This window comes from Gossypium hirsutum, chromosome A09 (assembly GCF_007990345.1).
Source record: "Gossypium hirsutum isolate 1008001.06 chromosome A09, Gossypium_hirsutum_v2.1, whole genome shotgun sequence".
In the NCBI taxonomy this organism is placed as follows: Eukaryota; Viridiplantae; Streptophyta; class Magnoliopsida; order Malvales; family Malvaceae; genus Gossypium; species Gossypium hirsutum.
In genome coordinates this window covers 75,188,152-75,200,706 of record NC_053432.1, presented here as the reverse complement: position 1 = coordinate 75,200,706, position 12,555 = coordinate 75,188,152, and the positions used below count along the sequence as shown (strand labels likewise).

At 34.5% G+C, this 12,555-nt stretch overlaps 2 protein-coding genes across 2 annotated transcripts; both read right to left on the bottom strand.

The window, feature by feature from the left end:
* Window positions 1-8,016: 8,016 nt before the first annotated feature.
* On the bottom strand, window positions 8,017-9,845 carry LOC107889603 (uncharacterized). Its single transcript, XM_016814085.2, has 2 exons — window positions 9,607-9,845; window positions 8,017-9,514 (listed from the first exon to the last, which is right to left on the bottom strand). The coding sequence occupies exon 2, from the start codon at window positions 9,337-9,339 to the stop codon at window positions 8,329-8,331; it is 1,011 nt and encodes a 336-aa protein (XP_016669574.1). The 5' UTR covers window positions 9,340-9,514; window positions 9,607-9,845; the 3' UTR covers window positions 8,017-8,328.
* A 132-nt stretch (window positions 9,846-9,977) lies between these two features.
* LOC107889604 (aquaporin PIP2-2) lies at window positions 9,978-11,727 on the bottom strand. The gene is made up of 4 exons (XM_016814086.2): window positions 11,194-11,727; window positions 10,737-11,032; window positions 10,506-10,646; window positions 9,978-10,391 (listed from the first exon to the last, which is right to left on the bottom strand). Exons 1-4 carry the CDS (start codon window positions 11,492-11,494, stop codon window positions 10,272-10,274), a joined length of 858 nt encoding a protein of 285 aa, XP_016669575.1. The 5' UTR covers window positions 11,495-11,727; the 3' UTR covers window positions 9,978-10,271.
* Between the last annotated feature and the right edge of the window lie 828 nt (window positions 11,728-12,555).

Genomic DNA, 12,555 nt, shown 5'->3' with positions numbered 1-12,555 from the left:
GATTGAATTATAAGGGTATAAGTGATGCAATTTTGAAAAAGTGTTATGACTATAAATGTGATTTTTGTATGTGGCTATGGAACTGGAAGTTGAATGGTCGATAAGCATGTTGTGTTTGTATTCAAGTAATGTAAATGATATGCTAATGTGTATTGCTATATGTGTATTGTACATGAGAATTGAGAGTGATATATCCGGGCTAAGTCCGAAGAGCATTCGTGCTAGTGATATATCCGGGCTAAGTCCCGAAGAGCATTCGTGCTAGTGAGTATCCGGACTAAGTTCGAAGAGCATTCGTGCTAGAGATATATCCGTGCTAAACCCGAAGAGCATTCGTGCTGGTGTTATATCCGGGCTAGGTCCCGAAGAGCAATCATGCTGGTGACGTGTATTCGGGCCTTCGTGCCTAGTAGGCTTCGTGCCGGTAATTTGAGCAAAGTTTAAGTGTTCATTACTATACGAATTCAAATTTAAATGAGATGATATGTTTACAAGTGTACATACAGGATGTTTATAGACTTGGTTAAGTCATTTCAATGTGTAATAACGAATGAATAAGAGCACTATGTGTGTGAATGATTAGAGGCACTGTGTGTGTGCGAATTCCTTTAACCGAGCACTATGAGTGCGAGATCGGTCAGTGGGCACTAAGTGTGTGAAGTGGAATTCATGTAAGACCTCGTCTGGGACGAAGGCATTGATTTGAGATAGTGTGTAAGACCATGTCTGGGACATGGCATCGGCTCGATATGTGAGAATATGTAAGACCATATCTAGGATATGGCATTGTAAGAGCTATATGTGCTTAATGAGTATCCGTAATGATTTCGAATGATTCAACAGGTATATTTAAGATGATAAATTAAGTAAGATCAGAATAAGTGATACAGGTATGTACGGAAGGTATGAGAAAATCAGATGAAGTAAAAGATGGTGGATATGTTGTTAAGAAATGAATTCATGTTATAAATGTGTTACGGATTTAGTCTATGGAATGCTGGTATATGAAGTCATATGTGCTATTGTAAATGACCCTATTTTTTTGTTAATCATATTCAAGAAATTATTTCGATTAAGTTCGACATTTGAAAGTCTGTAAGAATTTGTGATGAATGCTGATAATTTTGGATATATGGGTTATGTGCTAAAATAAATCCCATGCGGTATACAATATGAGGCTTGATGCCAAATCGATTGTATACGAGTATCGTTAACGGTGATTGAATGTGCTAAATGAACTCAATGTTCAGGTATGTGGAAGTTGATTTCTGTTGGAAATAGGTTAAGTTGAATAGTGAGATATGATGGAGTGATAAAGGATATTTATTGGGATGTTTGAGTATATGTGTACTTTCGGTCAAGTTACAGCTTATACATGAATGAAAATGTGAGTTACGAATATGTGGGTTGATGATATGAATTATACATGTTAATATGTGATTTATATGTGTTTGAAATGCATTTGTGAATTAAATTAAGTGATTATTGCTTATGAAATCAAGGAAATGAGATATATGTGCATACTTGTAGAAATGTTTATGTATTTGTTTTAAGATAAGAAAACGATTTTATAGATCGATGCGAAATCAATAATGAATTACAATTGCTATCGATGAGCTAATGTCTTTGTGGATATAATTCAATAAGAGAACGTTATCCTAACCTATGCATCGGTGGAAATTTTCGGGGACGAAAATCCCTAAAGGGGGGGAGAGTTGTGACACCCCTAATTTGACCCTAGTCGGAAAGTGGTTTCGGGACCACAAAACCGAGTCACAAAAATAATTAATTGTTATATTTTATGCTTATTATTTATGAATAAGTATGTGTGAAAATTTCATGCTTTAAAATTTGTCATTTGGATGTGAAATAAATAAAAAGCGGCTTATGTGAAAAATCTTGAAAATGTCATAGGTTAATTGGAAGTGGCTAAAAATTGCATGGTTTGAAGCATGAGGGACTTGCATGTCAAACATTCCTTTTTCTTGGTAGTAGACGGCAATGATGGGCATGAATGACACATTTTGGCATTTTGTGCTTTGTATGTTAGTAAATAATGTTAATAATATATTTGTTTATATTAAAGAAAGTGGTTTCATAAAATAGAAATAATAAAAGTTAATGAAATAAATGAATAAAACATGTTTGAGGTGAAAATAACAAGGCCATTTCTTCTTCTTCTTGCCGTGAGTTGAGAAACAAAATAGAAACCTTTGAGCTTAGGGCATTTGGCAAAAGAAGACTTCAAATAAGGTAAGGTTCATGTTATTTTCTTTGAAAAGTTGTGAATTTTGGTTGGTTTTGAAGCTTGCAACAAGACCCATGTGAAAATTTTTGTGTTCATGAAGCATGTAGCAATCGGTCATGAGCTTAATGGGGTATATTTTGTATGTTTGATGATTTTGGGAGGATAATTGATTCTAGTTGAGTATGAATAAACTAAATGTGCTTGATGGCTCAAATGAGTTATGAAAGTTTTTATAAATGTATGAAAGTCTTCATGCTATGAAAAATTCGGTTGAAATATGGAGAATGAGAGCTGTCATTTAGGTTAAGACCAAAGGAATGATCAATAGGCATTAAAGGGTTAAATGTGTGAATTTAAGGTATAAGAACCTATAGGTATTTACATGGGTAATGTTAAAAATTAATGTGGTATATTAGGCTAAATGGGTGATAATGGTTTATAATGTTGAATTGAATTGTGATTATGTACATTAGAATTAGATATAACAAAAAAAAACTATGTGAATTTGGATGCAATATTACATTCGGCCTAGAGGCATTAGATGAACATTTGTGGAAATCTCAAAGTCTTTAATAATGGTGATTGTAAGATGATGTAAAAATCATTGAATTATATGCATAAGTAGTTAGCAAAGTGATTAAGCTACCGAATTTAATTATTAAATGAGTTCTAAGCTTGCTGAATTTTGAGATGTGATTGGGAGTAAATTTGACATGAGCATATTTTGTTAATGATATATTGATAAATGTGGAGTTATGATACCATGATATGAACTTAATTATCAAATTGCCGAATACGTTTATAATTAAGTAAGGTTAATAATAGGGCAATGAGTGGCTAGTAGAATCCAGTAGTCTTCTTGTTATATTCGGCCATGAGTTTGTATAATTGGTTTGTAATAGATTAAATTTGTTTATTCAAGCTCAAGAGCTTAGGGAGTCTAATTCGGAAAAGAGAAAAAAGCTACCTAACCGAATAGTCGATCTGTAATCGTTCGGCAATTTCCGAGGTAAGTTCTTAAGTATTTGAGTTTGATTCCTTTGTAAGATTTAAGTGATTAAACGTTGAGTAAATTCAATTATAATAGGACATGATGAGTTGATTTAACAAGATATGATGTGGCCATGATATGTTCTAAGCTCAAATGGTAAGTTCTTAAGTGTTTGAGCTTGGGAATTTAAGGGTAATTTGAAATAGTCTGCTTAGGACAGCAGCAGTAACGTGACTTTAGAAAATCACCATAAATTTATGAATTTGAATTAGAGGTTGAATGAGACATGAAATTAAAGCTTAATGAGTCTAGTTTCTTATAAAAGAAACCGTGTAAGCAAAGGAATTTCCGATAATGAGATACTTAAAGTTGTGTGAGACAGCGCAGAATGACACTGTAATCCTCTGTTCTGTTTTTAGAAAATCATTATAAATTGTACAAAAATGGTTATAAGATAAAATTTATATGCTTAGACTCCTTAATGAGTCTAGTTTCAAATTAAATCAAATAAAACACATTTTGAATTCTGTAAAATGAGAAATTTGATTCGTAGTGAAGAGTGGTCAGATTAGTCAAACAGTGAAACAGGGGAAACTTTAAGAAAAATCTGGTATTGATTGGCCAAACCTAAAATTCTGGAAATTTTATGGATGGAAGATATACGAGTCTATATTCAGGAAAAATTAACGGAAAGTGATTTGGAGTTTTGTAGCTCCAGTTATAAATAATTTAGTGACTATTGCTCAGGAAAAACAGCTTGTGCTGAATTTGAGATTGTGTTGTAAACCTTGATAAACTTGTTTTAGTTGCTCATAAGCTATTGATTAAACCCATACGTGAATTCTAAATTGTGATATTGGAAAATGATAGATGTAGATTCAGCCAAGACAGTGTGTATACGTGAAAGTATATGTGGTATGTGAAGTATATTTGGATAATTGTGATGTGAATACATGAAAATCTATATTTTGATTTAGGATTCTATGTGATGGATGTGAACATGCATATATGTGATAAGGCCTAATGGCCGATGTGATGAATGTGAAAGTGTATATATGTGATAAGGTCTAATGGCCGATGTGATGAATGTGAAAGTGTATATATATGTGATAAGGCCCAATGGCCGATGTGATGAATGTGAAAGTGTATATATATGTGATAAGGCCCAATGGCCGATGTGATGAATGTGAAAGTGTATATATGTGATAAGGCCTAATGGCCGATGTGATGAATGTGAAAGTGTATATATATGTGATAAGGCCTAATGGCCGATGTGATGAATGTGAAAGTGTATATATGTGATAAGGCCTAATGGCCGATGTGATGAATGTGAAAGTGTATATATGTGATAAGGCCTAATGGCCGATGTGATGAATGTGAAAGTGTATATATGTGACAGGGCCGAGTGGCCAACGTGATGGATGTGAAAGTGTATAAATGTGATAAGTCCCGAAGGGCATTTGTGTCAGTACTATATCCGGGTTAAAACCCCGCAGGCTTTATGCGAGAATATTATCACTGATTAATGTCCGTAAGCTTCGTGCTCGTACTATATCCGAGCTCTAAAGACCCGATGACTACGTGTGGGGATTTTGTCCGGGTAAGACCCGATAACTTCGTGTGGAGATTATGTCCGGGTAAGACTTCATAATAAGAATTGCTTATAAATATACTCAATGCGAAAGGTTAAACAGGTATGTACTCCAAGTTTATATGTGAGCTTGATTTGCACTAAATCATAAGGTAGTTATGTGATGCATACGAGAGCAATCTATGAGACTATTCCTATGATTATGTGACATCGGATCTGTGTAAGAGGTTATGTGAAATCATACGATATATCTATGTCACATGAGCTCACTTTTATGTGAAAGTTTATCTGCCTATTGTATATGATGAGATGTGCATATTCGGTAAAGGGATGGTATGCCGGAAGGAAGAGTGAAATAAAAATACGAACAACTATGTTATAATTTGATTGTTATCTGTTGACACTGCTTAAAACTTACTAAGCATTGTAATGCTTACTCTGTTTACTCTGTTTCCTCTATTTTATAGATCTCATTGCGAAGCTACAGGCTCGGGGATCGTCAGCAACTAGTCACACTATCACTATCCACTGCTTGTTACTGTCATGTTTAGAACTATTTTATGGCATGTATAGAATAGACTAGTGGCGGAATAATATTTTTGGTTAATGTATATAAGCCATGCGAAAATGGCATCTTTTGAATGTTTACTCAGTGGAGTTTAAATTTTATCTCTGGCTGTGCTTAGTACTTATTTAAATGAATGATCTTTATTTCAAGAAAAAGTTTAAAATTTTACTGTTCTGACATGAGTTACAAGTCCGGTAATGCCCCTTACCTATTCTGGCGACGGTTACGGGATAGGGGTGTTACAGAACCCTAGCTTAAATTATTGCTAGAATAAGCTTAATCAAGTTACCGAGATTCCAAAATCGTAAAGAACTTGAAAAACGGGGCTAGAACGGACTTACTATTGAGCTTGAAAAGCTTGAAAACCCTAGCCATGGCTTCCCCCAAGCTAATTTCGGACTCCATGAAAAAGATGAGTCAATTTTGGCTTTATTTTCCCTTTTTATTTCTTTTAATTACCAAATGACTAAAATGCCCTTAAGGCCTTTCTTTAAAATTTTGTCCTATTCATGCCCATTCTTGTCCAAACGAAATATAATGGTCTAATTACCATTTAAGGACCTCCTCTTTAAACCCCTATTTCAATCAAGTACTTATGAATTAGAACACATATTTTGCAACTTTTGCAATTTAGTCCTAAAAGTCCAATTAAGCACTTTATCAGTAAAATTACTTAACGATATTTTTACACAATATTTTAATCAATAAATAAACCTTAAAAATTAATCGGAATAAATTTTTTGACTTCAAATTCGTGGTTCTAAAACCATCGTTCCGTTTAGGCCCTAAATCGGGCTGTTACAGCAACTTCGCAAATAATCCCTAATAGGCAAATTAAACATGCAATCTATAAAATTTCTTATCAATACTCTAACACATGCATCTAATCACTCGGTAAATCATAAAAATTAATCGAAACAAACTTTTTTATCTCAAATTTGTGGTTTCGCAACCACTATTCCATTTAGGCCCTATTTTGAGATGTTACAATTTTTTCATGTGTACTACTATGTTACCTGTCACATCAATATCTAACACTTTATCAAAAGTTTCGATGAAAACTCATATTTTTGGGACTCAATTGATTGCTAACTTTTGATTAAGGCCTCAATTAATTATATTTTTCAACAATAAACTCAATTGATTTTTTAATTATTTTACAAAGACTTTTTTTAATACTTAAGCTTAACATAAATAAATAAGTGGAGCCGTTTAAGTTTTTTTTGGATTTAGAGTTTAAATTATTTTGGATTAAGATTGAGTTTTAGGGTAGAGATTTTCATGTTTGCTAATAGTTAATTTGGGGGGTTATTTTGAGTTTGAAATATTTTGATTCAGGTCATTTTTGCATTTGAATTAAGTGAATCCAAATTAGAAATCTTTTAAAGCATGCTTGGTTGAAAAAAATGTAACATTCTTAATATAATGGGCAATATTATAAGATTTTCACATTTAGATTTTAAATATTACCTTTAGTCAATAATCAATAGATTCAAGAATTGGGAATATAAATGGCAATCTCAATATTACTTCTTTCCTAAATTAATTTCACTTTATATATATATATATATTTCTTTTACAATCTACTCTATTTTTTAATGATTTTAATTTTTTTTTGTGAAAATGATTTTAATTTATTTTGTTTAAACTAAGCTTGTTCATTGGTTGGATCATTTGTCCAAGTCTAAAGGCCAACCTAAAAAATGGGAGAATCTGACCAAATATACAAGATCTAAATACTTTGTATTGGTTCGACCCAAACCTGACCAGCCCAACCTATGAGCATCTCTAGATGTGTATGTTAGTTCAAAAATAAGCATTTTTTAATTATTTTATTTTTTCTTTCCATTTTTCAAATCTACCAAATAATGAATGGAAAAAAATTATTTTTATTTTTTTCATCTCTTCTACCAGCACAATTATGAAAAGAAAATTTATGTTTTCCTTCATTCAACTTTCCATCCACTTCCAATTATTTTCTTCCTACTTACTAAGCAAAGCCTTAAATTGTTAATTTACCAAAAGATCAAAAAGACCCAAATGAAACTTTTAAATGAACGGTTACAATAAAAAAAGTAGGAGTCAACATAATAAAATAATGGGTAGTGAAAGTGAAAAAAGTTACTTGAAAACGCGAATAATGGAAGGATGTTAAGTGCAAATGCACTGTTTGTTTAATGAGGAAATAGTTGTATTATAAAGAACCATTAAAAAGTGACTTTTTTTAACAATATCTGTATTTGAACCTTCAAGTAATGCTCTCCAACAGATTCCAAAAGTAAAATAATTCAAAAATCATTTTTCCAAAATAAAATTGTTCCCAAAAGTGCTATTGTAAAAAACAATAATTTCCGATATTACTAATGATATAATAGTTAGTAACAAAAAGCAAACATCTACAATTATTAATTTAATTTTTTTTTTAATAAAAAGATTTTAGTTATAGTTTTTTAGCTTGAAATGGTAATAAGTTACTTAAAACAAATTATGAATCAAATAAAAACAATTCTTTGCAACTATAGTATCCCATGTTTATTTAATTTATAATCAAAATTAGTAAAATCATCTCGATAAAAATTTTCCAATTGTACTTAAGTATAAAAAGGATAAATCACCACTAAATTAAGGGTGAATTTGGATAAACATTGCGTTTAGCTGCAGTTAGAGTAAAAACAGAAGTAGCATGATATAAAAAGTACGTTCAATGCACTCCACCGCAGGTCACCGCCCATCCAAACTCAGTCTTCAAGAAATTCAAGTGAAAGCATTCTTCTCCAAAAGCATTCTTTTCCTATACAGATCCTTCGAGTTCCATTCAATCCAAATTCTAATATAGTTGCAACACAACATACATAAATGTAAAGTGATATAGCTTCAGAGAGTTGGAATTATGGAAGGTGATGTATAGATAGATAGCTCCAATTCAAAGTTCAAACCCCTTCTTTCTTGGCCAAGGAAAGATATTGTGCTCTAACATTATCATTCTTTCTCTTCTTGTAGACAAAGCCTCCCACCCCAATAACGAAAGCACCAACCAGAACACCTGCTACTGCTCCATTCACTCCATTCCAAGAATCCTCCTCTTCCTCCTCATAAGGCTCAACTGGCTCATCTTCAGCCCTGTAGTTGAATGGCAAGATTGTATGCTGATTACTCGTTGGAGCTGAATTGAAAGTGTCTGATTCGGGGTACGAAAGTGCCTCGGATGGTGCAGGAACGATGTTGTTGGGTAGGGAGTTATAGTCATTAAGTTGAGGTACATCTTCTGGGTATTCGGATACTGTGTTGGAATGAGGAGGAGACAGATTCTCTTGAGTGAAACTTCCATCATCCAAGGTTTCAAAAGCTGGGGTGTCAATGTATGGAGAAGAAGGAACCAGTGTATTCTTTTCTTCATTGGTTTCAACATTAGGAACATCGACATTTGGAGAAGGGGGAAGAGATGTGTTTTCTTGGAAAAGATCTTCAATGATACCACTCTCTTTGGTTTCAGCAGCTGGAGGATCCGCCTTTAAAAGAGGAACCGATGTGTTCTCTTGAGAGACACTATCCATATCTCGGGTGTCGAGGACCGACTTATCAACAATGGGAGGAGAAAGAGAAGTAGGTATATTGTTATCACCATTGGTTTCAAGGGTAGGATCAACATTGATTGATGGGGAAGATGGAGGCTGTTGATCAGAGAGAGTCTCTTCACCTTTGGTTTGAAGATCAGTTGGTTCATCAGCATTGTAAAGAGTGGAAACATTCTCTTGAGAAATTGTTTCATCGGATTTGGTTTCGACGTCGGGAATGTTGGCACTAGGCGGGACAGCAAAAAATGTTGGACTGTCAGGACTGGGAGCATGTTGCTCAGATGGTTTTGTAGAAATACTATAGTTTGCTAACAATGAAAGCACTATAAACAAGGCACCACATACTTGGGAGGCTTGTTTTGCCATGGTGGGGGTCTTAGAAATTGTAAAACTTCTAAGGATTTTTTTTCCAAGATATGCAATGAAACTCTTGAATTTCTCAAGTTGCAGAACACCACATTATATAAACTTTGGTCCAGACCAAGTTGGTTTGATGCTGAAGCATAGGTGACATTGTTTCAGCATCGAATGAATAGATTATCTGGTTGAAATCATGAAAAGATTGGCATTTAATATATCCTCAACTTCAGGGTTAAATGCATTGCCATAAATGGATGCTAATATCATTAATACCTGTTCTTGTTGTAAGAGAATTTCCCCAGACAGAAAGGTGCCATGAGACAATGAGGAAAGCTCCGCCTTAACACATGCCAAATTATGAAAGCTTGACGTGTTTCAGCCACTTTGCACATTGGGTTTAAATTGGAGTCACTATCTTGCTTCATTACTTGATAGTACAGTTGAAAATGTCCTCCCTCGTATTACCATAGATTGACAGGATTTGTGTACTTAATTTGCTTTAAAGGCTCCAAGTTTTACAGTTATTTTCCTGGTTTAGATCTGATCATTTTTTAATTGATAAATATGACAACTTTACCACATTTATAGGACACCCAAGTTTCATAAGAGAAAAAAGGATAGGAATTGAATTAAACTTGTGTAAATAAAGCAACACAAAGTACTTGATTTTTATAAAATTTTCAAAGATAACTTAGAAACACCAAGCCAAACAAAGAAAGACCATAAAATAGGAAAGAAAAGCAGGGATAATGATGGGGCACATTGAAAATAAGTGCCACATACATAAAAGCATGACATCCTCCATTATAATTTACAAATTGAGTGGTCTGAAAAAGCCTCTTGACCACATTGATAAAACTTAATCCAATCCTCCATGGCAACCGCCCCGTTTTTTTTTTTTTTTTGTTTAAACTTGTGGCTGGAGAATGATTGCTTAATTACATGGCAGAGCTGCTCCTGAAGGATCCAAGAGCTTTAACAGCAGCTGCCCTCAGGATAAACTGGTGATAGATTGCAGCAATGGCTGCACCAATGAATGGTCCAACCCAGAACATCCACTGCAACATTTCAAAACGTTACAAATGGTTGAATAAGCATCAAAATTTTTTAAAAAGGGTGTCACATAAAACAAAGGGAAACTAGAATATATAGTCAAAGTTTAAGGTTCATACATGATCATCCCATGGCTTGTCCTGGTTGTAGATAACAGCGGCCCCAAAACTACGAGCAGGGTTGATACCGGTGCCGGTGATTGGAATAGTTGCCAAGTGAACCATGAACACAGCAAATCCAATAGGAAGTGGTGCCAAGACCTTAAATTAGAATATGGAAAAATTAGTACCTAAGAACATACTTAAGAAATTGAGCAATAATTACGAAATTTGCAGCTATTGAACACATACAGGGATATGAGAATCTCTTGCATTCCTCTTGGGATCAGTTGCAGAGAAAACAGTGTAGACAAGAACAAAGGTACCAATGATTTCAGCTGCAAAACCAGTTCCAGTGCTGTATCCATCAGCGAGGCTGTTGGCTCCTCCTCCATACTTGTTGTAATATGACTTTTGGAATGCCTTCACTAGCCCACATCCACATATGGCTCCCAAACATTGAGCAGCCATATAAAATATGGCTCGAACTAAGGACACCTTCCTAGCCAAGAAAAGCCCAAAGGTCACTGCTGGGTTGATGTGTCCTCCTGCACATTATTTCAGCTAAACAATTACTCATCTGCTAAATCATCATCCGGTTTTCTTTTACCTCAATTACTGTAAACCATGAAAAACAACTTCGAAAAGAAGTTGGAAAAAAAATGGCCTTTTTCATCAAACACATGAGGGGAAGAGAGTCGAAACTTACCAGAGATACCAGCAGTGCAGTAAACAAGGATAAAGATCATCCCACCAAAAGCCCAAGCAATGCCAAGAATGCCAACACCACCGCATTCGTCACTGCCCTTATCAGGGTCAACCTGACTCTTGTATCCGATCACTGTCAACACAGTGATGTATAAAAATAAGAGCGTGGCAATAAACTCGGCTATTACAGCCCTATAAAATGACCACTTTGTCAACTCCTCCCCGTCCACTAATGGAGCTGGTGGAGGATCATGGTAGTCCTTGGCTTGGAACTCACCACCAACCTCAACGTCCTTAGCCATACTTGCTTACAAAATTGATTGCCCAAAAGATGTGAAGTGAAGAATATATTTTTTGTGATGGGGAAGTGGAGTTGTGTGTGTATATATATGGGATGAACTGAGAGAGTTTTGAGTGAATGTTAATTTAACATATAGTTTTGCCGCCCCATATTACAAAAGATATGGTTTATTACACCGTGGGAGACCCCACCATGAGTGAGAACTATTTGTTCATGGACTTTGATTCTTTGGCTCCTTCATAGTTTCTAGTCAGTTCTATTTCTTTAAAAAACAATGACAGCCCCCCACTTCAACCTTTCATTTGGTGAGAAAATACAACAACATTAATTACATATCTAGTGGGTGGAGTGTGGGCGTTCCGATCATGCTCAACTTTCCTATTCTGTGTTTGAAACTACTTTTTTTTTTTTATTACTACTCAGTAATATATAATTATGACCCGTTAATTAATTAACTTTTCAGATTGCCCTCCATCTTTCACTACTACACTAGCTTTTACTGTGGTTCCAATCCAACACTTTATCTAAAATAAAAATGTGAAAATGCTGGGTCATCAGATCCGACGAAAACTGGGAAGAAGAAGAAAGAAACACAGATTCGGACAATCAGAGCCGTATACAATAAGTGGTTAATAATCCGCCATGTGTTTAAGACACGATGGACAGCTAGAATCACATCCGAAATTGGTGCGTGACTAAAAGGCTTACCGACTAACCACTGTTGTTTACGGCACCACCGTCCATTTTAACCCGGTCCCACTCGTTGATTGGCTCAACCACTCTTCTCCTGCCACGTTGTCCTCCAGCCCAGCCGCCACCAATCATTGGCCAGTTGTTTTATCCCTCTTTTTTTAATGTCAAATAGATGTGTAACGACACTCTAATTAAGTTGGGTACTTGAGTTGACGTTAATAAAAATGTAGTTAATAGCAATTTAACAAAGGGATAATTTTAAAATTTTAAAATTTTATCAACTAAGTATTACTTTAGTTGTATTATTCTCTAACCAATAATGATTAAAGATTGTGGTAAAAATATATTTTAGATGTTATTTCGGGGTAT